Below are 25,374 nucleotides of genomic sequence, written 5' to 3' on the forward strand. Positions count from 1 at the left end.
TTCCTCACTGATCTAACTGAACATCTCACCTTGTAAGTAATCCGTGTTTCATATCCCAAAAGATTAGGTTCATTCACATTGTTGGACTGATATCTTTAATGCACCAATTTTGATTACACTGCTCTTTTATTTCAGATATTTACAAGTACAGAGTGAAATATAAATAGAGAATAACAATACCCAGTTCTCATCCCTACTCAGGTGCTTGCAAGGTTTCCTCAGCCTGGCAGACTCTGCTGTCGACCTTTGATCATGTGAAAGCCTCATGCTGCCTGTGCTAGCTAGTCAACACTGCCACTAACCTTAGAGTAGCACACAGGACACCAGTGCTTATTCTAGTGGCACATGTTATTACCATCATTGATGTCCCCTTTTATCTTTTTGGTTTTTTAGAAGGTCTGGTTGAAGAGGGTGAAGGAGAGACAGGTCTTCCTTCTTGATAAAAAAATTCTTCTTCTGGAAGAATTGTCCAAAATCTTAAGCAAATAATTTATGTAACTGCATTTCTATATTCTCTAAAGGTAAAGGCCCTTTTGTCCTCATTCAACTAGTCTTTATGTCATTTTTAAGTGTTATATTATTAGATCATCTCTTTTTATTCAATTCCCGCTTGACTTTCTTTTCTATGAATGTCATAAGTTTCCAGGTGAGTAACTACAGTATGCTTAGAGACAGTCAGACTATAATTTAGTATATATAGATATTCTATATATATATGTAAAGATATTCTTATATTCAGAGCTGATGAAACTGCAGTAATCCCCAACTATAGTGCAGAGCCTTGGCACACGGCCTAAGCAGAGAGAGGCAATCAGAACAGTAGTGAGTACGTGTTTATTTATGTTTATCATTTTGTAATATTGGAGACGTTTTGGTGTTTTCTGTAGAGAACATCTTTCTTTGTCACTGCCATGGATCTGATTTGATCTTTCCTTTGGATGTCTGCCACTTTTACACTTAGCAAATGACCTCAGGGGTATTTAATTAAAAGAGGAAACTGGACACATGAGACCTCGTTTCATTTAGGACTTGTGTAAAGTTTAATTTGTGGAAGGTCAACTAAGACTGTATAGCACATTTTCTGGAGGGGCAACGCTTGCTTATTGTCAAGCACAGGCTCATCTAATAATGATGTGATGAAACTAGCATGACTCTCATTGTTATCATTTCTGGTTAACCAATCATCTGCTTAGTGAACACTGACCCTCAGTGGTGAAGTATACATACTACATAAGCTCCTTGAAAGGAAAATGTGGACCGATCCTTCTCACCATTAATACTACAACTGAGAAAAATTCATGAGTAAGAGCTAATGAGTAAGAATTTACAGCAAAGGGTTAAAAAAAGTGACAGCCAAGGTTGTCTTGTAATTACAGGTGCTCACTGTTATAGTAATCATCTGAATTGAAACAGTTGAGTTGCTATTTGTAGAACATATTTGCCAGTACAGAAATTGAGACCAGTCTTATTGATTTCCTTCTAATGAAGGGTGCAACCTGTCCAACATCCATGGAGCTAGATGGATCATTATCCTGACTCACTGCCCTCTGTTGGTAGCATAAACAACAACTCTGGATTAACTCTGAATTGTTGACTTGACTTGATAACCTAAGACTACAGGAATAAATGTTGTTCTGACGTTGGTATCACTTGGGACTGCTACATCTGTCACTATGCCCTCTTCTGGTGATTGTTACTGTTATGTCTGGTTCCTTAGCCATTACCATGTTGTCAGTCTCTATCGGGAAGTCCCACAGAATCCTAACTCGATCGTTCTCCACCACCATTTTGGGATTTCCAGAGTGTACTTGGCACAGATATTTCTGTACATTATGGCAACCCCTTGGTTATGGTGTTCCTTAAAAGCTCTTCTTGCTAGCATCTTGTATCCCACTATTATATGGTAGACCAACTCTGGGGCATCTTTGCACAGCCTCCATCTGGATCCTGCCTGTGTGGTAGATCCCAGCCTCTATTGTTCTTCCCATGATTAGTGCTTCTGTCCACTGCTTCTTTTCCAGCCATTGGTACTTGGGATCAAACCCTCTGTGCATTGTGAGCAGTTTCCTTGTCTTGATGTCGGTGGTTTCTATCTCCTCCTTTGGCCAGCGTATTATGCCAGCAGGTCCCGGGTAACCTGATGGTAGAGTGTAGGTGTTGTTCCTCCCATTCCGCTGTATTCCCAGGACCTACATCACTCTCTGTAGGTATTTGGCTGTAGCTGCTTTCCTTGTGGCCTCTTCATAATTCCCTCCAGCCTGTGAGATTAAGAAGTGGCTGCCCTCAACATCTGTTATGTTTCCTTCTGGTACAATAATCCCCTCAGTCCAAACTACCTTCCCCCTCCCTGTAATCATCCGACCACACGTATCCAGTCTGAATGACATTCAGATGTCATTGCTGTAAATCCCGGTGAGACGGCTTAGCTGGTCGATGTCTCATTCACTTCTGCCATACAGCTTGATGCCATCCATGTAGTGGAGATGACTGATGGTCACTCCATTCTGTAGCCAGTATCTGTAGACACTCCTGGTGTGATTTTTCTGCTGGGATGCAGGCCTAGCGCCCCCTACAGGTCAGACAGCTGAGTCTTTTTGTTTGTTTGCTTCTTATTCTCTGCTTTTACCTATAACATATTCTATCCCCATGTACCAATGTCTCTATACTGTCTAAACAGTCTGACTGCACGTGGGAACAGCTCTCACAAGTGAAGCCTGTGGAAACACACAATGGCGAGTGCGCTGGAGAAATATCAAATGCAGCCAGAAGAGACTGAAGAGGAGAGAATCAAAGTGGTTTTCTGATTACGTAACTTCAAACTGCAAAAAATTGTGACTTCTGAAAACTATTGTACATTTATGTATTTTTAAACTGTCCAATATGTTTAAACAATTTTTGAAATAAAAGTGAATTAAAAGCATAGTTACCTTAAATAAGATGAACACGAACCAGTCACAGACAGACACTGACTGTATCAGAATATCCTTTATTACCTGGGCCTCGTTGCTTAGGTTACTGCCCCTGCACCCCGGACCCAGATAAGCAGTTGCAAATGGATGGATGGATAGATGCCTTTTATTATTTTATTAAACATGTTATTTGTAGATGTCTGTTAGCTTGTGCCCAAAAGGGTTTATACTTTACTGACTAGATTTGTGGAAACAGGATCAGTATGTTGCTGACAGTGTGCAGTATGAAACCCAGATAGTGATGGAGATCTGTAGACCTGTAGGTTCTGTATTGATGATGTCAGTGTACACATGATGGTAAGCCTTTGGGTTTTTTGTGTGTCTAAGACAGTATGACTTTACACCAAGAACTGGTTCTATTGTCTCTATAGTGTTTCTCAAAAAATCTAAATGAATGTTTTTTTTTTTTTGGCTTAGTAAAAAGTATATTTAGAGAAATTATCACTTAAAAGCTCTTTAATAAATCATCATATTGGAATTGAAATATATATTAATATAAATCATGTTTACACACCATATGCATCTTTTTTACAATATTTGCGATGTCATATATTTCACATGTTTGCACACACAGTGTATTTTTTAAATGATCAGCTTATGCGGACATATAGCTGAATGTAAATAAGAAAAAGCATCAGCCTTTATTGGCACCAATATTCTCGAGCATAAAAGGGCGCCATGATCCTTTTGTACTGATCTAAGTAAATAGAAAAAATTCCAGATATCAGCAAGGTATTTTAGATTGCAAACTTCACCTACATCTAATGCTATAAAAGCCTCCTTTGTACTGTGGACATAATGCTCAGTGTGAGTTTGGCGCAGGTTCCTTGACTTACCACCAGGTGGCAAAAGTGCTAGAGAAGGAGGTCTCACCTACGCCCTCAAGAGGGGAGGATTGTGTAACTTGGCAAAGGACAGAGAGCCAATCCTCAGCACAGTCTCAGTCTACTGCACCAGAGCTAGCAGACCACATTCCTAAAAGCAGTGCTGTACACTTGGAGAAACAGGGAAGGGCTTTCACTTATATAACTGACATTTTTTCAATACCAAATATATTTGGCTCCTTGAGTAACAGTAAAAAGGAGTGGCTAAAATGTATTGCGCTTGTAACATGTGCAAACTGGTGCAAGACTACTATTAAAAAATGGTTCACTCGATGCACAAGTGCCTGGCGTTTGGATTAAAAATGTCAAACTGTGTGAGCAGAAGTGTAGGACGTAAGACATGTTTTGTGCAGTGACTGAGCACATTCCAGACCTGAGCTCTACTGGACATACAGACTTCAGACTGTCCTTTACTGCTCAAGCACAGAGACCTTGGAAACTACGATACCTTTAAACCCAGGAGGAAATGATGTGAGTTCTGTCTAAATATTATTACTGTAGTGGAATTGTGAGTTTCATTTAAAACGTTCCATAATAGCATCCTGAGTTTGTGGTTCAGCAGATCCACAAGCCCATTCTAGACTGTTGTTCTTTCTAACTTTACATAAAAATTATTTATGGTGACACATTAAAAGTGTTTGCAATTTTAATATAATGCATTGCCATTTGATTTCTGCCATTGTCATTGACATGTTTACATATCATTTATATTTTCTGCAGTATTGTACTACATGATTGTAGTCCAAAAATAGTTTCAAGTGTATCTGAGAATAAAAAATAAAGAGTTCATTATTAAAAATGCATCAGTATAATTTCTGTCTGTTTTCTGTCCATCAAAAAAATATATATAATTGTCCTTTTATTTTCTTAAAATATTGTTACCTCCATGAATAAAGTTCATGGCAACAGGCACATTGAGGTAGATGGAACAGTCTAACACTTTGATGACTAGTTCAAGATGTCAGCCCATAGCCAATCATAACACAAAGCATCAGATAAGACCGATAGCTTCCTCTGAATGTATTACGTGCCACTGCAAACACTTCAGTGCTTCACATGAAATCACACCTGAACTGAAGAGAAACAATCCAGCAGCCACTGACCAATGTGTTTATTAGTGACCAAGGACACATTTTAGGTAGTGATGTGTTTCTCTGTACTACAGCTGGTGTTGGTGACCATGAATACATAATATTATCTGATATATATTTGATACATTTTATCTTTTGGAAAAATGTGCACAATGTTCTGAAAGGCTGTTATATTATAATAAATGTATAATATATGAATATATTTTCTAATTATCCACTGATGCAATTATTTCTTTCTGCACATTGTGACAAAAATATTAAAACGTTTTTTTATTAATATATTTGTTGCATATATATTTTTTAGCCCTAAGTAATTTCAGAAATACCTGTAACACAAGTAATTGCAATTCCTGCAGCTAAAAAAAGACCTAGATATGATGGACATAGACTGTCCTAAATCTTATGAAGTGCTGTTTACAATTAATATGAATTAATTTCTTTTATAAATCTTAAGCAGAAAGCTTATATCCAAGATTTATTTGGATTTACCAAGATCTTTCATGTTTTCCACCATTAACCCATTTAGTTCACATTCCTGCAGCTTTGTGACATCTGCCTGGTTAGAGGTCAGCTCTTACCCACTGAGTACAAATGGCCAAATTTATTCAGTCAATCTGAGCACTATTGATTTCCTTGCCCTACAGAGCTGTCTCAGCACTGCACGGCATGCAAAATCAATGTGACACACATGCACATATACACACACACACACACACACACACACACACACAACCAACAACACACACAAATGCAATCACTTAAACATATTTGTGCATTGATGGTTTAATATTTTAAGAAAATGTGTTTGACTATCACTGTATCCAACCTCCAGTTAATTTAAATAACAATAAGATATAGTGCAAAATCACTGCTTTGGTATTATGACTGCAGTAGTAATAATAACTAGATTTTAAGAGCCCTTAAGTAAGATTACTGAGGTTTAACTGTTAATCAAGCTCTAAGCTTTGTAAACACATACCCTCTGTACCAAGCTCAGTTTTCCAGCTACATAATTGCTTTTGACACCTCTGATTAGGAAAAAATATCTTGCAGTCATGCAACAAACAAAAGAAATGCAAAATAAAGTCATTAAGACTTAGAATGTTTGCTGGATGTCAACTCAGAATCAGACAGGTTTGTTTATTATGAAATCACAGCACTCCCAGTATTGACTTAATTTCTCAGGGAATGCCAACATTTATAGTCTAGCTGTTACATGATTAGTAACACTTGCAAATCTGACTATCACATATCAAGAAATACGTGGGTGAGAAGACTTCCTCTGAACTCTTGAAGGTAACTGGAACTTATCTACAATGGTGAACATTCAATAACATCTTCAAGCACATTCAGAGACTATGGCTACACCACAGCACAGTAATACAAGCTACTACTTACACCTGGGTTTTTACTGCCAGCTTTTGTCTCTCTCTACATTACCAGCATTTTTTAAGAAAAGAATTACAAATCAAGCCATCTTTCTAGTGGGGCTGTGTGTGGGGAATGTCAGTGGAATAAGTAGAGAGGGTTGAACAGAAGAAAGGGTCCTGATGTCCTCGGTCAATGAGCAGTGTGTGAAACTGAAAAGGTGATGAGGTGCTGATCTCTTTCACAATTCAGAATAAATGCATGCCGAGTGTATTATTTAGTAACAATATTACAAGTATAATTTGGAAAACTGAAAACAGACAGTACTGATATCAAATATACCTTTTTGGATCTTCAAATATTTCCTGCCAGTATTTGTAGTAGCATTTTTATGTATTTGCTTGTGCTGGTATATCTTTAGTGCAATCTTGAAGCAAAGATGGATATTGTGGAAGTCATACATATTTTATAACTTGAATTGCTTATTACTTTTAAACAATCACTATTTTTCAGTAATTATATTCAACAAGCTCTCAGAATATCTTTTGGTATACATGACAGCGGATCCAAAATAAGAACTTTGTATGTTGAAATACTTAATAGTATTTAATGGGGAAAATGAAAGTGTATGAAGTGTTATTAGGACATTGCTCATAGACAAGACTGGGAATCACAAGAGAAGTATAGCGCCCCCTTCAGGCATAACCCAGGATATTACTATTATCAAGAGTAAGGGCAAGACAACATATATATATATATATATATATATATATCTGTATAATTGACCAAACAACGGAGTCCATATTTTCTAAGGAAATAAAGTGTACATTAAAATGGAATAATTCACACAGTCAGATTTATTTAATGCAATATAATTTATACTGGATCTTGAGGTCTTAAGGCATGAATAATTTACATTGATGTACATTTCCCTCTGACATACTGAAATATGTGAACTGCATATCTGAAAATGATGTTTGTTCATGAGTATATTCTCTACACCTCCAACATTAAAAGCTCATCTAAAAGTTAAAGAAAAAATTGGAAAAAAAAAATTAGGAACTCACAAAATAAAATTTCGGTTTATTGTCGCACAACAATTTCACACATACATCAAACAGGCCACAATAGATAGCAATTTAATAGACAAGTAAGAAAAGAATTCTTTCCTTAAGCCTTGCCGTCTCATACAAACCAACTACGTATGGTACAACTGATGTACATACACAAAGTACTGGAATGCTTTGATTTAAACGGCTTTTTTTTTTTTTTTTTTACAATTTCAGTTGAGATAACATGACATGGTCAAACCACAAGTAAAATCTATTTCATAGAGAGGCTTCAACTTCAAAGCACCGTTTGGTAACCAGAGATCACTGTCAAAAATGGCTGACCTCCTAACAATATGTACAAAAATATAAAATGTAAATAAAAATACAAACAAATTCTCCTTTTAAAGTATTTTGTAAGAAGGTAGAGCTTTGAAGTCTTGGTTGTTTCTACAAAATTTGCAGTTATGTGTGTGTACACAGATGCCGAACTCTACTTGATGATGACCACATTATCTTCCCCCAGTGGATGAGTTTAGGAGAGGAGGGTTGACAGGACGTTCAGCAGACTGCCCTCTTAATCATCTGTCTTCTGCTTCTTGGTTTCAACGTCCTCCTAAAAACAAAGGATTAGACCTCACAGCACAAAATCTGCAATATGAACTTGGTGTAAAAATGTTCCTGACAAAAGGGCACTTACTTCCTCGTCGTCATCTTCAGCTGCTCGTTTCCCTGTGCCCCCCTCAGCGTCATCTTCCTCATCATCTTCATCACCTGCAATGGTGTGAGTTTTAAGTCAGGCAAGGTTATTGTCTTACTGTGTTGCTTAACTCACAATGAAGCTCTTACAGAGTAACCACAGCAGAGGCACTTTGATTTTGTTAATTTATTGACAGGGCGAGTTACCTTCGTCTTCTTCATCCTCTTCCTCACCAACATCATCCTCTTCTTCTTCTACTTCATTTTCTGGATCTCCATTTTCCTCATTATCCTGAAAAATATTAGTATTATAATTTCATAATGTACTTTTTGACAACATTCTGAAAGATGAGCCCAACTCATTTAATGTGTACTGATAGCGCAAGTTTACGAGGGGTTGCATTTGAAGTTCTGATCTCATGGTCTGGTGAATATCCAATAAAAACAAGACAAAAAACGAAATCTTACTGCATTTCCATTGGCTGGAGCAGTTTTCCCATTTTCTGCTTCGTCCTCAACCACCTTCTTTTCTTTAAGGTCCTGGGAAATAAAATAGATTTATTGAACTTTTGTCTTATGGGGGCTCAAATGTTTGTTAGAAACCCCATAGTAGGTCTTACACTACTTTTTGTTTCACACAAAAAGGCTCAACTTCAATTCTTAAAGCTCATTGGACGTTGACCTTTTCCATCTCCGCCTTGTTTAAAATACCTTACTGAAGTGTTGTAATCTGATACGTCGGTGGTGTTAGCGCCAAAGAGCTGTGTAGTTCAGTAAATAATCTACACCATAGGTTTCGTCGAAGACACGCCCGTGGAAAAACTACAACTCCCAGCCTGCATACACAGATTATTTTAACGCAGCCAATAAGAACGCTGGAACGAACACCACCAGAAAGAGGCTCGATAGATTAACCCGAGATGGAACAATAGCGACATGCACGTAGAGGTTTTTCTTCTTTACCATATGGAGATTATTTTAACAAATCTATTTTAAACAGTTATTGTGGCGCTACTTACGTCCTTGAACTTAATTTGTTCAGACGGTTGTAAAAATCACATTATTTTTGCCACCAAAATAAAAAACAGTTTTAACCTTCAGAACAGGCCTATGTCGTACCCCAGAGTATGTTCTAGTGCGGCAAATCGCTTGAATTAATGCATTTAGGTCGTAACCCTTAGTCTTTAAGCCGTTTATTAGTACAGCACGCCAGCAACGTCTCCTTACACCATTACATTACATGTCAGTGCTTTGTAGTCTCAGACCAACACTAAGCGTCACTGACTCAGATGAATAATCCCGGCTAGGATATATTCCCTGCGTTCGCTCTAAAAAAAGGAAAAAGATGGTCCGCCGTGGATAGGCTATAAAATTGACGAACAGCATGGCCGGTTAGCGACAGTTGAAACAGAAATAATCTACACATTTTTTACTTGATTAACGGGATATATCCTCGTCAAGGTAGGCTATAGAGCGGTGCTTTGCAATAGCCTAACAAAGGACAAATGGTCATAGATGGTGTTCTGTCCCCAGTTATTAGATTTTCGCTTTTTGTTACCAGAGAAAACTTTTATACAGCAGGGGAAGGCTGGAAAAGACGCTCACACTGATGCAATGTAACTTCTGTTCCGTGCTCGCATTCTGCGTTGGCCATTTATTACATATTATTGTAAACTCACATAACCCGCAAACAGCGTTGCGGAGTGAACCGTTTAGGCTACACTGGTTGCCTAGCCAAATTTTGCGGGATAACTTCGTCAGTGCGAGGTGTCGAGAGGCTCCCCATTTGCACCTGCAGACGAACAAACGCGGAAAAACGAAATCGTAATCGCCGTGTCCCTGATTTAACATCTGAAAACGACCCGACAGTGTACCCGGCAGCCAAAATAAGACAAGGTACTCATCAATAACAGTAATAGGTCGCTCCTTTACTCGCTATCAAAATGGGTTCACCATTATCTGAACTTGCCACAACTTCCACAATAAATGCGTCATTTATGCCGCTTCGAGATAAAATCCCCGCCAAACAGCCGACGTGCCTCATTAGAACCAGATTACCATATTTGACAGAAATAAAGAACTACGACAAATATCTAATATATCTCAATCTCTGAAATGAATCTAAATAATCACGGAATTACTGGCACATGATACAAACGGAATAATCTGACCAACGGACCACAGTCTAGTCTGTGGCATCATTCATCAAGAAGCGTGTAGAAGGAGACATCAAGGTTCCTCCAGCGCAGAAGCGAACTTGTCATATCGGAATAAGGGAGGCAATGGCTTGTGGATTGACAAATCGCCGCGTCTCCTAAATGCAATAGGCTCTCCTATCAGCGATTACACTGGTGAAAAAAAAAAACCCAATAACTTGTTCAAAAAGAAGTTGGAGATGTTAAGATATTATGTCTGCAGCTCAATGTACTTTTTTCAAAAGGGAACCGAAACGTTTCTAACAAAGAACCCGCGCAGACTGTTACGCTCAGGACAATGCAAGCTCTGGCTACTAATGTTTCTGAAGCAAACCCAACTTTAGAGTGCATGTTACATTTTTCCATCCAGAAAAGTCTTCACAGAAACATTATGCGTCCACGTCAACGACAAAAAAGATGCAGCCCAACGAACGCTGTTCCCATACGACAATTGTACAATTTCCACACAGAAATCCTTATTCCATAAGAATATGTGGTCCATTCTTTCAAAATTCCATAAACCGCGTTTTTCGAGTTTTTACACTAGATAATAAATTCCCTACCTTTGCGGAGATTTCCGAGCTGGTATCGACTTTTGTGTCAGCCATTTCTGCCTAAACGTAAAAATGTGATGCGGTCACGGAACAAAATAATGTGAAGAGGGGTCCAAAAGGCTTATAATAAAGATAAAGGGTTAGTTAGTGCCTGTGGCAAACTCACTCGACGGCGGAGTCCTTAATATAGAGGAATGGGCGGAGTCTAAAGGCGGGCAGTTTTAAATGATTGGTCGATATAGCGAAAAATCTGTAGTCTATGTCTAATTCGCCAGTCTCGAACAATGGACAGTATTTCTACACTGAGGGAAACCGCTTGCAAACCAACCTTTCTGAGTCATTTATGTGACTAGTAACTGTCGCTGCACTATTTTGACTAGTCTCCTGATTGACGACTAATGTGAGACCCCCACCAAACAAACAAACAAACAAAAAAAAAACTAGGCTGTCTAGATCTAGACTACACGTTTTTGATAAGGTAATACTCTGGACTATCAAGATGTCCCGTCTTATTCTTATTAATAACCAGCTGACAAAACAGTTAAAGCTGGTCTTTAATTATACCTTTCTTTTACTCATAGGTTCAGCAGCCTATAACATCTGCGGGTCACATTTCGGTGTTATTACATCTGATTTGCACGTGTTGTTATATGTAGGGTATAGAGAGTAGCTAAACCTATATATGAAAATGTGATTACATGGAACTTTTTAGGGAATGTTCTCTTGTAATGAGAACGTAATCAAAACTCGGAGACTATACGTCCGTTTCCTGAGGTCTTACATAAACAATCCTATCTTACAAGGTGAGATAAACTTGCTGTCTAATAAATAAGGTCACGTATTCAAAGATCAAAGGAGAACATTGCGGTACTTAGTAAAAACTCCTCTGGGTAAACCTTCTCGAATTTGAGCGACAGTTTCGGGCCCCTCCCCTTTACCAAAGCGTCTCACCAAAAAATATTGGCCTTGCGAGAAAACGCTAGTGCATAGTGAATGCTTTGTAGAAAATGCCATTTTCCTCCGATCTCAGAACGGTTTTGTCGCTTTTCTTTCCTTGGCTAATATTAGATATGGGTGGGACGAAGCTGATCCTAAGTCATTGTAAAGGTCAGATTTAACCCTGAAACGTGCAAGACAGTAATGAAAAATACTGTAAAAAGGAGAACGAACACGTCGAAAAATTAACCTATAACCAGTTTTATTGGTTTTGTATCAAAATGTTTGAATAATGAATAACCACTCAGAAGATTAAGCTTATTGAAGTTTTTTTTCCTTGATTTTGAATAATTGGTGCAACAACCAATATGGACGACTCTATGAATTTTGATAAAAGAGATAGAATATGTCGCTCAAACAAAGTAGTTTGAGTGCATTTTTGGAGTTATGTGGACATCATCTTTTGATGTCAAATGTATAGGAGAAATTCACGAAATATATTGACAATAAAATTTGAAAAGGGGAAAAAAGTTCCTCACCAAGATGGCCAAATAAAAATGCCGTATGGCGTCTTGAAGTCTCCCAATTGGATGATGGAGAGGAACGAACGCAGTCTTGACGCTTTGCGAGAGCTGATTGGATTTCACGGACGTCCATCAAATGAAACACCTCGACGAAGGCTCTTGGAAAACCTGGGATGGGTGTCGCTCTCTGGAATGTGTGTGATCTGTAGTTGGTATGGCGGACCAAGAAAGCGTTTCCTATTGAGCGGGATTTGTTCATTCGGAACCACGTTTGCACTGTAAAGAATAGAGTATCATAATAGTATTACGTGTTACGTTCGTTGACTGAAGTTTTTTAACGATACTCCTAAATAGCCTATTCGTGGGGTCTGTGTATTCTGAGTTGGATACATGAATACAGAGGCTAGTAACATTTAATATTAATTTAGTAGGCTGCGTTTAATACGGATCAACAGTTACAACAGTGAGGAAGAGATTGATCTTGTTACGGGGACCACCCCGTATACAGTATAGGTGTCACGTTGAAATTCGGTAGTCTACAAAACTGACCATAAATTATCGAATCTTATGTATGAAACGGCTTGGGTTGTCTACAGAGCTCATTTTACAAGGTTTACTTCCGATGGTTTGAACGACTTTACTGTGGAAGGGAACACTTTATTTGAGTACCTATATGGATGTTTTCATTTTAAAGAAATGTTAAGTTAAAGCTCGTCCGGTACGTGGGGCTTTGTACGTTCAGTATGCAGATGTCTATAAAGTGCAGTATAAAATTTATTTATGTAACTGGTAATGATGTATATCCATGTCAAACTAGTCCCCATAGCTGGGTAGCTAATGTATATGTAAGTACGTGTGTGTACGTGCGTGCGCGTGAGAGTGAGTTTAGATTATGAAATTGTTTTTACTTTTATAGTCATTGTTTTAATTGCATTAGTTAATATAATTGAATCAGTTAATACATTAAATAGGAGACGTACTATTATGTCGACATCATGTTGACGGAGTAATTTCATATGATTGTTATATGCACACTTGCCTGATTTAGTTCTCCCCCTGGTGGAGAAATATTAGCATTTTCGGAATAACAACACCGAGAAAGAGAATAAGTTAGAAGAGGCAGTGTTCTCAAATGCCAACCTAAAGGTCCTGCATATCTTTTATTAAATACTATAAAGTTATCTCCATGTACCAATGTGTTTTTGTTCTAAGATTGGAACATTATCTCAGGTTAGCACATTAATTTTAGATGTTAACGTAATAAGGAAATATGTGTGCACATTTTACAGTTAAAACCTTTTTCATCTCCTGCTTATGACTTGGGCAAAACTGAAAATCGGAAGCATTACTTTATTAATTGATCTATAATAGATAATATGAAAGGTAAGACTAAGAGAAACAAATTAAGTTATACTGTTAAACTGAAACCGTTTAACACCCCCCCCCCCCCCCCCCTCCAAAAAAAAAGAGGCTAGTCTGTAGACAAGCCATGAGAGGGCAGTATCTGGGATCTCTGATTCCTACGATAAGTACTATTTTCTTGTCAACTACAATAATAGCCTCACTGGAAATCCCCCTGTCTTGCTGCTGTCTGGTATTGTATGTCACATGATCATAACTAGACGTAGGCCCCCACAGTTCAGTTGCCCCCCTTCTCCTAAGCTACGACTTAGTAACCCACCCCCCCTCTACCTCAAAGACAATCTCATTACCACTGAGCACTCTGAAAGGCCCTCAGGGGAGGGATCTAGGGGACCCTGTGTTTATAAAAATACTAGCTATTCACATCAAATACAGTATCTGAACAATGACTGCCTGGGTGAGTAACCAGTCTACATATACTATTTGAAAACATTTAGTGAGATAATAATTTATTATTGTTTGTCTGGTGAAATGTGGTACTCATGGGAGACTGATAGTAACATGTTTTTTAATGACATTTTGAAATGACAATGCAGTACAATTTTTTAGATTATGCACCATGTCAATAAAGCACTTATGTACATATCGAACAGCGCACAAGCTGTCTGCTTAGGCATAGTGAAACTGAATAAACATTTTGGTAAAACAACCCATGTTATGGCATTCATATATATCCATACTATATATCCTGTAAATCTACAGCTGATACTTAAGTTGCTCTTAAAATGTCTTGTACAAAGTATTAAACCTATATCACACATCTTAGTCACCACATGTAAATCTGTTTCTGGTTTAGAAACAGAAACAAAAAAACCCAATCCACTTAGTAATATTATATTTAGAAGCAGTGCATAGAAGATTTTGCAGTGTGGTTATTTTTAGTGTTTCAGGTCCCAGAGAGCCAGCGTTAAATGCCAGTGTTATGAAGGTTTTGATCTTACATTTCTTTGGTCTCTGTATTAAGCATTCTTAGTTTCCCTCAGACAACCTTAACCCTGCCCTTTTCAGGCAAGGCAGAGCAGGCCCTCTTTTCTTCTCCTATCCCCCCTTCTCTTCCACTGTAGTAGTAGCAATGCCAAAACTCCACCCCCCCCCCCATCTCATTTTTCATTTTTATTTAAATATAGCCCTCTGTTTTCCTGCAGCTGCACCCACAGCTTTCCCAGAGGCAGCAGAGCAGCAGAGAGGCCATCCTCTTCACCCTGGGCCTGGGTGACCACTGTCTCCTGCTCCCCCTCCCTCAGAGAAACAAACGCTGACAATACACATCAGTCCAGGAATAGCCTGGCGCATGATGCATGTCCATTATTACTGCATGAGAGCTTTCCCCCCCCCCCCACACCCGTTTGTTACCTCCCCCTCCCCCCACCAAGCTGGTACTCTAGAGTGGAGGAGTGGTGTTAGGGAAAAGGTACACAGGAAGGAGTCACACTTCACCCCACCCTCTCCTCAGGGTGATCCATGATGTGGGGAGATGTTAGACACACATTTCCCAAGCGTGACGTTCAATGGGAGAAAATCAATTGTGACAAAGATTGCAGGGGCTTGACCCTATGACCCCTTGGTCCTGAGGCAAGGTTGTGTGTGCTTTACTTATAATTGAGCAGGCTAGAAGCTTGCCCCAGGCACTCACCAAGTGTGTATAGAGCAGGGGTACTGTCAGCTGCTGTGAAACCTCTCAGTTTTGCTTAACTTCATATTTGCGTATTTACTTGTTATTTACCTCTTATGTTGCAGGCTGGATCGGGAGACAGACCCAAGGTTCCCCAGTGTGCTCAAAGGTGAAACTGAAAGAACAGAATTGAAGCCGATGACTGAGATGTGCATACTTCCTGCGCAAAGTGTTACAGGGGAAGAAGAATGGCCACAGGTCATTGGTTCACAGGCTTTACCCTTGTCAGCCTAGCAACTGCATCATGTTGATTTTCAAATCGGTGTTTCTCAAACAACATTGGCACATATGATATGACCAGAAATGGCAGAATTTACATTACCCAATGGCTCCCATGATCACAGTCTTTTGTCAAAGTAAACACACAGTACATTCAAATAAGTATAATAGAAAATGTATGCATCACCTTTGTATCCCTCTCTGATTTCTCAAAATAAGCCAATTTGGCAAATAAACAGCAGATTTTAATGTTCTCGCCTCCTCCTAAGCAATATAAGAACCAACCAGATTTTCCTGAGTATGTACCTAGATGGCGCTGATGAGCACTGAGCATTTTAGGTGCCGTACAAAGCTGCTGCCCTCGCAGTATCAAGCTCACATTCAGGGGTGACAGGTAAGAGGACTGTTCACAGCAAGCTGTCATGAAGTGTGGTAGGACTATATCATTACAACTGCATAGAGATCCCTGCCCTTTCTGACTGTTCTGGTATAATTGGGTAAGTCAATTCTCATTACAGTTGTTTGGTTGTCATTGGCATTGGATCTAAGTAGATTAGTAAGAGAAATGTATGAATGAGTTGCTATAAATTTGCACATTATGTTATCATCATGTAAAATTTTTCTTACATTTTATTTTATTTTATTTATTCCTCTATATGATATTTCCATGTAGCAGTAGTTTGAATTGGGCATCTCTGTTTTAAAGTTCACATTTCCAACAACTATCATTCTGTTATGCGGATATGTAATATTGGTGCCCAATAACTACTTATTATAGGAGGAAGTATTATATTTAACTTCCTCCTCATACACAATATTTTTGGTCTCATAAGCACGTGTGATTGGCAGCATGCTACACATACACAAAGCTTGTGTGGAGAGGACTGAGGGAATTGTTGCATACACCGGAGATGACTGATGGAATGTCGCATATGGAGATGATTGGTTTCACTATTTAAAATGATGTGACTCAAGCCAGAGCAGTACAGTGCAGTTCACTTTAATTTGACCAAGAATAAGCCTATTCTGGAACTTCCTTTTTATGAGTGACATTAATAAAACTTCTATAAAACTATCTATAAAATCTATATAATTCTCTCTTCTTAATACATACCTTCAGCTACATCACCCAGTATACATGCACATGGTTTATACACTCTAATTTCTCTCCATACTGTTCTTTCTCAAGTCTCTAATGGCTGTGGCTCTTTGCTTCCTAGGTCCGTTTTCGGCTGGTCCTATCAAGACTTCCAGAGGTAGATGGCAACAATCCAAAATGCAAGCACACACACACCCACACACACACACAATGTGAGAGAAAATCAGACAAATAGAAAAAGGAGGGATAGGGAGAAAGAGAAAAAGATGTAATGTATGTAAGTCTGTATGTAAGTTTTTCACAATGCCTTTTATGCTTTAATCCAGCTCCACATGGCGGAAGGCATTGGAAATATCTTGACATAAGCGGTTTGCAAGCACACACCCAGGACCTGACACTGTGTGGCTCCCCATCGACATTTATTAGAAAGATACATCTGCATGCATGTGGTACTCTTTGAAGGGTAGTGCTGGTTTTGTTTTGTGTTATTGAGTCTAGGGCTGATAGGGCCTTCCCAACATGCCCCCTTTGGAGTAAGTCATAAGTGGAGCATTGAGCATGATCCGTTAGTAGCTTCACTGCGTTGAGATTTTGGCTCAGCCAGTGGAAAAGATGCTGACAACAGTTCCAAATCACTGTCAGGTTGCATTTGTATATGCATCCCGATCAAAAGCAACTGACAAAAAAGGGGGCATTTTTCACTAAGTGGCAATCTGAGATGGAAATTGCAGACAATTGCGCTGTAATTATGGCTAGTGACTAAAACATTTGGCCTTTTTATCTTCCATAACCAAAGGGCTCTTCCTGGTTTTTTGCATGGATGGATGCAAGAAAATTCACAAGTCTACAGGCACGTCACTGCCTCCCCACATAACTTCACATGTGAAACAGTAGCAGTCAAGGCATACAAGAGTAGATGAATCAGCGTACTGTTTTAATGAATGTGATGGATAAATGCTCATTACAGCGAGTACAATACTCACAGTGTCAGACACACAGTTTCAATTCATACCAATGTTCTGCTGTTAACGTATTAAATTAATTCCTTTATTTGTGGTGTATAATAAACTAGAAAATGTTTTATGTTAACATTACATATGTTGTTTTCTCTGAGGGTACCACCAACACACTGATTCCCTCTCTATACCATTATGGGAGTGTTTGTGTTATCATGATATGGGGAAAGTCAACCTAAATGATTGCTGTAAAAAATAAAGGCCTGATTGTATTGTATAATCAAATAGAAATGTTTGTCATTTTAGTGCCAGTCACATTTCAGCTGTCTCCCCGTGTCTCCCCGTAAGGGACAATTTTATGCCTATGTGGGTCCAACTGTCTCACGTCTCCTTGGTAACTCAGCAGTAGTGATGTCATGGTGATGGTGAGGATGCAGGCCTCGTGTGGCCGTGTGTTCTCTCTCACTCCTCGGCCGGGGAGCTTATGGACACCCTTCCCTTCAGCTCACCCCACGGCCAAGCTAAGTGACACTAGTGAGAGAAGAGAGTTCTGTGTGTGTTCCCACACATTACTCTGCATGCTCAGCCATGCATGAAGGAGGAATTCCATTTCATTTATATCATGTACATTATGTTCATAAAGCAATTTTCACAATAAACAAAGCCGCTCTTTTCAGTCCAGGTGTGATTATAGCAAGAAAAAAAATCCTCAATAACCATTCCCTCCCTCTAGATGCAGCAAACTGACAGGACATGGCAACCCATCCCTCACCACCACGCCCTGGCACTCCTAAACGCTCTTCACGCTCAGGGAAACTCTGAGCGTGATGGAAACAAGCTGCAGGTCTCAGGGGCCTGTCAGCCTGACCCACCAGCAGGCAAAATAGTCAAATAACAGTCACAAGGCTTTGAAGTCCATTGCAAAGCAATATACACTTACAGTCCATAAAGGCCTGATAATGGATGTAGTTTTAATATTACAAATCAATTACTGACCTATTTATTCTCTGGTGGTTACAGCAATCTAACACAGTAGCTTGTCAGAGTGAACATTTGGTTTATGTGAGACATTACCAGCAAATATTACATCATGCTATCCCATTTCAAGCACTAATGCTGGTGTAATGAAGCACAGGGGTGTGATGGTACAGGGGCAGAACTGCTATTCAGGAGGGAAATGATGCTGGCTGCTGCCATGGCAACCAACATCAACACTTGCATCACAATAGTGTTTGTGTGGAGCAGCGGTTTTCCTAATGCTATTTTTGGCTATTGGGAACTGTGTTGGGATATATTTTTTTACTGCCAATGGTCAGTTGGGTGGGTAAACCAGTTTGAATCTGGTTTAATATAGACGATTGATTTGCCCCACCAGTTAGAAAAGATGGAAAATCCATGTCTAGCATATGGCATCAGGCTTTTCATAAAAGTTCAAAGACAAAACACCCCTTCTTCAGTTCTTTCTAAAATGTGTTCATGTAATCCGCTCACCCACTGCAAACAGTTTATTATGCTGAAAATCTGTTCTAAGATCTGCCCTAATAGGTGGAGTTCAGGGCTGTGGCTCCCCCTGACTTGGCTGGAGAACCATGGGTCAGATTACTGCTTGTCCACATCAGACACTCCTGCTCCCCAGCAAAGCCCAGGGCTACATTTAAAAGTGAGCTCACCAACCAACAGCCGCCCCCCCCCCCCCCCCCGCTCCCCGCAAAGGACAGGGCAGAAGCAGTGATGAAGACCACTCATGTGAGCCCCTCATCCTCAGTGTCGATGCCAGTAGTCATGTGACATCTCAGCTAGGCCGTGCTGCGTGCCTCTGAGCGGCATGTTCAGACACGTGGGTGGGAGGTCGTGGTTCACTCGCCGTCTCACCGCAGAGCTGGAGCAAATCACAGCAGTTAACAGGGATTGAAGGTAAATTGTATAATGGCCACCAAATATGACCCAACTAAGTCTCACACCCAATGGCTTGTGTTTATGCTGTTATTGTACTGGGTGTTCCTGGTTACACCATAATCATGAATATCCCAAGATTACATATAATAGTATAAATGCAGCAGATATTTGTCGGATGAACATGTAGTGTAATTAACAGGATTTCTTATTTAAGCAGCAGTTGCCTTGTAAATATCTGGAGCAGTTACAACTCAGTAGTGTCTTTTGGATGTACTGCATATAGGGAACTACTGTAAAGTATACTGTGCTGTGTACTGTACTGTAAAGTGCAGGTGAGGCTACTATATGTAGTTGGAACAGCTTGCAGGTCTACAGTTACAGTGTGTAGTCAGTGTATACTGAGAGCACAGTCAGTGTATAGCCAGGGTATAGTTACAGAGTACAGTCAGTGTATAGTCAGTGTTAAGCCATTGTGTTTCCAGTGTATAGTAGTGTAAAGCCACTGTATACTCAAAGTAACGTCAGTATATAGCCGGTGTGTAGTCAGTGTATAATCAGTGTATAGTCAGTGTATAATCAATCTATCTACAATTTCCACTAGTCCTTCAAAAGTAAGTTTTGGATTGCAGGAACACTGTTGGTTTTTGAATGGCAAACACTATACCAGCCATACAAGAGCTATAGTCTGACTAAACACTCACAAACGTCCAATATAGTAGACAATATAATAAGTGGGCAAAGGCATATTGTCTGGTCTGGTGGTTACCAGTCTTGTGACCGGAGGGTTGTGGGTTCGATTCTCAGGCCTGAGGTCATGACTGAGGTGCCCTTGAGCAGACACCTAACCCCAACTGCCCCCCCCCCCCCCCCCCCCCCCCCCCCCAACATGCCGGGCTACGGCTGCCCACTGCTCTGGGCACGTGTGCACCACAGCCCCCTAGTAATCACTGGTGTGTGTGTGTTTGTGTGTGTGTTCTAACTGCACAGATGGGTAAATGCGGAGGACACATTTTGATTGGGGTTAAAATCACAATTGACAAAAATATGGTACATATTGTTTCTTGTAATGAAGTAGTGATGTGCAATGTAAATGGACAATGTCCTTAGTTTATGCATGTAACATTTATTTAATATTTATGTAACCACCAGAGAAGAAAACATGCACTTGTCTAATATTCAAAGGTCATCCGGATAAAGACTAGACCAAATGTGACATGCCACAATTTTTGTTATTCATGCATGCGTCACTCAGAGTCAGAGCCGTGGGAGCCCAGTGAACCTGCTGGAAATGAATTCAGGTGATGAGGAGTGGTGTGGTTCTGAAAGCCCTTCCCTCCACCTCGAGGTCATGCCTCGAGGTCCAGCATCACGCAGGGCTGATGTAAGCCAGGGCGGCGAGCGGCAGGGCGGCGAGCGGCAGGCCGCCGTGTCGGTGGGCGTGGCTCTCACCGGGCACAGATAAAGGTGCTTTGTTTGTCCTACTTCCTCTTCACTGCTACATGACTGGAACATTGTTCCTTTGCCACAGTGTTGGCTCAGCTGAAGGGAAACTGAGTTGCTCTTTGTGGATCTGACCCAAGAACTACGAGAGAGCGAGAGAGAGAGAGCGAGAGAGAGAGAGCGAGAGAGAGAGAGAGAGAGAGAGAGAGAGAGAGAGAGAGAGAGGGTGAGGGAGAGACAGAGGGTGAGAGAAAGAAAAGACAGAGGGAAGCTAAATATATTTTTGCTCTTCTATCAACACAAATGAAAACACACTGTGCAGGGCCATGAAAACACCATGTAAGAGTCTATTTTCACTCATTCTATAAAAGGCAGTTTGCAGGCAGAGACGTTTTCCATTGTTTGCATGCAATGATGTATAGATACATTTTGCCACCTCCAAAAAAGTATAAATATACAGATGATAAGGGCCTAAATATATTATACTTTAAATAGTATAAAGTATAATAACAGGAAGCATAATAAGTCTGTCTTAAGCATGCATATTAATTCATATTGATGTCAAATTAAAGGTACAAGGTATTTCGACGTAGGTTTGAGAAAGTGCAGCAGAAAAGCTGTGTGTGTGTGTGTGTGTGTATCTACAGCTGCATAAGTATATCTGCCACTTGCCCTTTAGTGATCTTCAGTAGGTTCTTAGAAAGCGCTGGGTTGTTCAAACATCTGCTGCTCTGAGCTCTGTGGGTCACCTTTATGCTTCAGAGAGCAAAACATTGAAGATTCATTATATTTATCTAGATGCCACACAGCTGTAGATTAAAACATGTGCTTCATAAACGTGGATCCTGGTGATTCTCCTCTTCAGATTCATGAAAGACAGATGGTTGAAGGCCCTACCCTGTGCTGGCTTACAGTTACTCTAGAATAGCAGATCAAATATGTAGAATTTGTAGAACTATGTAGAATGTAGAACTAATACCCAGTTTTATTTTCAGCACTCTTCAGTTGTGGTTGATTGAGTGAGTTTAATTCAAACTTAATTTTAGAGACTATACATGCAAATGTCATTTGTGATTTGTGGACAGAGCACTTCAGCAACAGTGAAAATAATTATTTGATCCCTGCATTTAGACTACCTGTTTTAGACTAGCTGTGGAGTGTGATCAGTGCCCAGTGCTGTTTTTTCAATTAATTTGCAAGCTGCTCAAGTCAGTGATCCATATTTGACTGACATGAACCTTCTTCAGTGAGTCAATCAGCCACTGCATCACATAATTAACGTATCAGGAGACTATGGAGACTCAAACGTTACCATGAGTCGACCAGTCAAGGTGAAGAAGCCATGTTGATTGTTCATTCATACTGATACACAAGGAGCCTGAAAGATTCTATAATGTACTCAGAGTTACTTCTATGATCTGCTCAGGAAAAAAATAGAATTGAGCGCTTAGCTAATGTATTATAATGGAACATTTTCCATATCAGAACCTGATATGTACTGTCCACTCCGTCCAACTAGACTATTACCAGCCAGTTTGAAATGTAAGATGAGCCAACACTGAAAGGTTTGTGCATTGTGCACATACAAAATATGAAATATGTAGTTATGATAGTGCTCCATTAGATCTTAGTGTAAACACTCAGTGACTAAAATGAGAGGTTAAAGTAGTGTTAACAGTGCTTGTAAGTAATAAGCACAGCATTGGGTGGTAATGATACTAAAATTAGCCATAGTGGAAGCAATGAATCTCTTACGCCTCAACAACTCATCAGCTAAACGTAAACAAACGATGATGCAGGCTCACCAGCTCAGCATTTTGCTTGAATGGAAATGTTCATACCTCTTAGTTAAAGAGAGAGGTTTGCCTTTCACTACACACCAGGTCCCCCCGGAACAGCTGTGATATAATGACTGCAGCCTTCCCTCAAACAGCACACAGACGCAATGAGGACTTTAACCTTGGCAGGTTTATAAAAAGAATAAAATAAACAGCAAGTTGGCATGCCGTGCTGAGGCTGTCCTTTTCTGCTTCAGAGCCTAGTGAGCTTATAACACTCCATAGATTCAGCGACATTCAATTAAGGGAAAACTACTGTTTTAATCAATATGTCTTACTGTATTATTTTGACTAAACACTACAGTGTTCAAGTACTACATGCTTTATGATCATAACATTTAAAGAGCATTGCAGCTGGTGTCTAATGTGTATATATGCTTAAAATAATTTAGAAAGTAGAAAACAGGTATAGTAGCAAAACAGACTAAGAACACACCCTGGTGAGTTACAAGTGTGTCTAAGGCGTTCTCTGGAGGTATGTCCTGAGAGCACGCCATGAGCCACTGCTAATGTTAGGAATGTTTTCAGCCTGGCCGTGTCTTGTCCTAACGTGTATGTCTGCACTTCAGACAATCCGAGACATGCTGGCATACATGAGGATAAGGGAACAATAACAGCTGCTGAGAGTAAATAACGCCTCGTCTGCCTACAAGAACATGCAAAAAGGAGAGACTGGCCCCTCAGGCTTGAATAAGTAACCAAGTCTCTGCAGGATCTCCTAGTGCTGAGAAACAGAACTGATTTCAGATTTCACAGAAGATACACAGCATAAGAACAGTGATACCGTATGCGTAAACAGAGGTGAATTTTGACAGCAGACTGAAATTCTCTCTCTCTCTGTCCCTCTCTCTGTAAGCTGTGGACTGATTCTGACTCTGAGATGATTGGATACACTGTCCATCACAGACATAACTGTCCATTTCAGAGCACGTAGGCACAGACAGCCCTGCTCTGATCTGCTCACCTCACACACACAGGGCAGGAAATGACATCGATAGAAGTATCCAAAGCTAGGCCAGTTCAATGACCTTTACCTACAACATAAGAACCTGAGGCCATACAATACCTGAGCTCCATTTATAGTGTCCTGTTGTGTTTGATGTCTGATACAGTGTGTGGTACTTCAGGGAAAAGGGCATGTACACTGTCAGTAGTGAGGTACTGATGAGAGGACTATACTCAGGGACACGGAGGTCAAAGAGGACACCAGGACAGCAGCCAAGAGCAGATCCTCCTATCATCAGAGCTATAACGTCCTCTACTGGCAGGATAAGTAATGCTCATTACTACACTGTCAGCATGCTGACAAGGACTCATCTCAGTGGGCTAGTGCAGGGAGCAGATTGAACAGTGCACATCAGGCAGTTGGCCTATTACTAGTTTAGATATTTTTAGTGAATAACACTGAGGAAACATGTTAGCTTTAACTCAAGGACAGACACGTGGGCAGGACTGGTATCTGGCTTCACGTGTAACATTTTGATGACACTGAGCTGAATCCATGATTGCTTTAGTGACAGAATGCCCTGTCGAACATGTTTCTGGAAGAGAGGGCTGGGTGATTCCAGTCCTGGAGGACTGCTGCACTAAAGACTTTAATGTGTTTCCTGCTCTAATGCACTCAAGTGAACTAATGATCAGGCTTTATCAGTCATATCAAGTGTGTTAGAGCAAAGAAAGACTCCAGGAGGGGGGTACCCATGCCAATCTGCTGGCTGGCTGCTGACAGCTCTATATTTTAAGGTACTCAAGCATCTAAAAACTACTGTCATTACAACTTGGTAAAGCGGTTCATTCTTTACACATGCAAACTGCTTATATGAATATTTGCAAACAAAATAAAACCTTTACTGTTCTGTACCTTTTCAGAAGAGTTTCATGGGTAAAACAGACCAGCTGATAGCACATTTTAAGACCCATGTTGTAAAAAATATAAAAAAATAATAAAAAGAGAAGAGAACATCTAATGTATGTGATGTTATATGGATTTTTTTATTAATGTATGGAACCCTTAACGTCATACATTATTAACTGGCTACACAGGGCTGTGCAATTTTCATGGCCTCATTTTGATTATTCATTCAAACATATGAAATGGCATTAAAAATGTAACTAAAATGCAGCTTTACTCTTAGGTGCTTATATAGTGCACCTAGCATGTTTTGAACATCGAGACAGAGAGAGAGAGAGAGAGAGAGAGAGAGAGAGAGAGAGAGAGAGAGAGAGAGAGAGAGAGAGAGAGAGAGAGAGAGAGAGAGAGTGCTTATATAGTGCACCTAGCATGTTTTGAACATCAAGACAGAAACCAGCATTTTTGTCATATGGTGTAATAGTAAAGACCTCAAACTAGGGTACAAGGTATTTCCTGGGTTCTGTTATAAATATGATGCTTATGGATGTAGACTTAAAATCCTGAACAAAAAAGGCTTGCAATGATTGTTGCAATGAGCTAGTCTGCAAAAATAAAATTAGTCTGTACTTCTGAAATGACCGTGTAAGGTCACGGTAATGACTGATGAGGTACACGATGCTACAACAGAGATTGCTTGTTGTAGGTTGCTGC

The 25,374-nt window shown here is 39.9% G+C and overlaps 1 protein-coding gene and 2 long non-coding RNA genes across 5 annotated transcripts; 1 reads left to right on the forward strand and 2 right to left on the reverse strand.

Annotated features, from left to right (window-relative positions):
• Positions 1–7,375: 7,375 nt before the first annotated feature.
• ptmaa (prothymosin alpha a) lies at positions 7,376–10,982 on the reverse strand. The gene is made up of 5 exons (XM_077015008.1): positions 10,819–10,982; positions 8,529–8,600; positions 8,268–8,352; positions 8,062–8,135; positions 7,376–7,977 (listed from the first exon to the last, which is right to left on the reverse strand). The coding sequence occupies exons 1-5, from the start codon at positions 10,861–10,863 to the stop codon at positions 7,939–7,941; spliced, it is 315 nt and encodes a 104-aa protein (XP_076871123.1). The 5' UTR covers positions 10,864–10,982; the 3' UTR covers positions 7,376–7,938.
• Positions 10,983–12,487: 1,505 nt separating this feature from the next.
• On the forward strand, positions 12,488–18,607 carry LOC143521740 (uncharacterized). Of its 3 annotated transcripts, XR_013132821.1 has the most exons (4): positions 12,488–14,088; positions 15,429–16,079; positions 16,803–16,838; positions 17,008–18,598. It is a non-coding gene; the product is annotated as an uncharacterized LOC143521740 (long non-coding RNA). The 3 variants fall into 3 exon arrangements; XR_013132822.1 differs by having other exon boundaries at positions 12,488–12,987; positions 15,429–16,838; positions 17,008–18,607; XR_013132820.1 differs by having other exon boundaries at positions 15,429–16,838; positions 17,008–18,606.
• A 742-nt stretch (positions 18,608–19,349) lies between these two features.
• Positions 19,350–24,208, reverse strand: LOC143521741 (uncharacterized). The gene is made up of 4 exons (XR_013132823.1): positions 22,815–24,208; positions 21,646–21,729; positions 20,983–21,115; positions 19,350–19,516 (listed from the first exon to the last, which is right to left on the reverse strand). It is a non-coding gene; the product is annotated as an uncharacterized LOC143521741 (long non-coding RNA).
• Positions 24,209–25,374: the final 1,166 nt, after the last annotated feature.

Source organism: Brachyhypopomus gauderio, chromosome 8 (assembly GCF_052324685.1).
Source record: "Brachyhypopomus gauderio isolate BG-103 chromosome 8, BGAUD_0.2, whole genome shotgun sequence".
In the NCBI taxonomy this organism is placed as follows: Eukaryota; Metazoa; Chordata; class Actinopteri; order Gymnotiformes; family Hypopomidae; genus Brachyhypopomus; species Brachyhypopomus gauderio.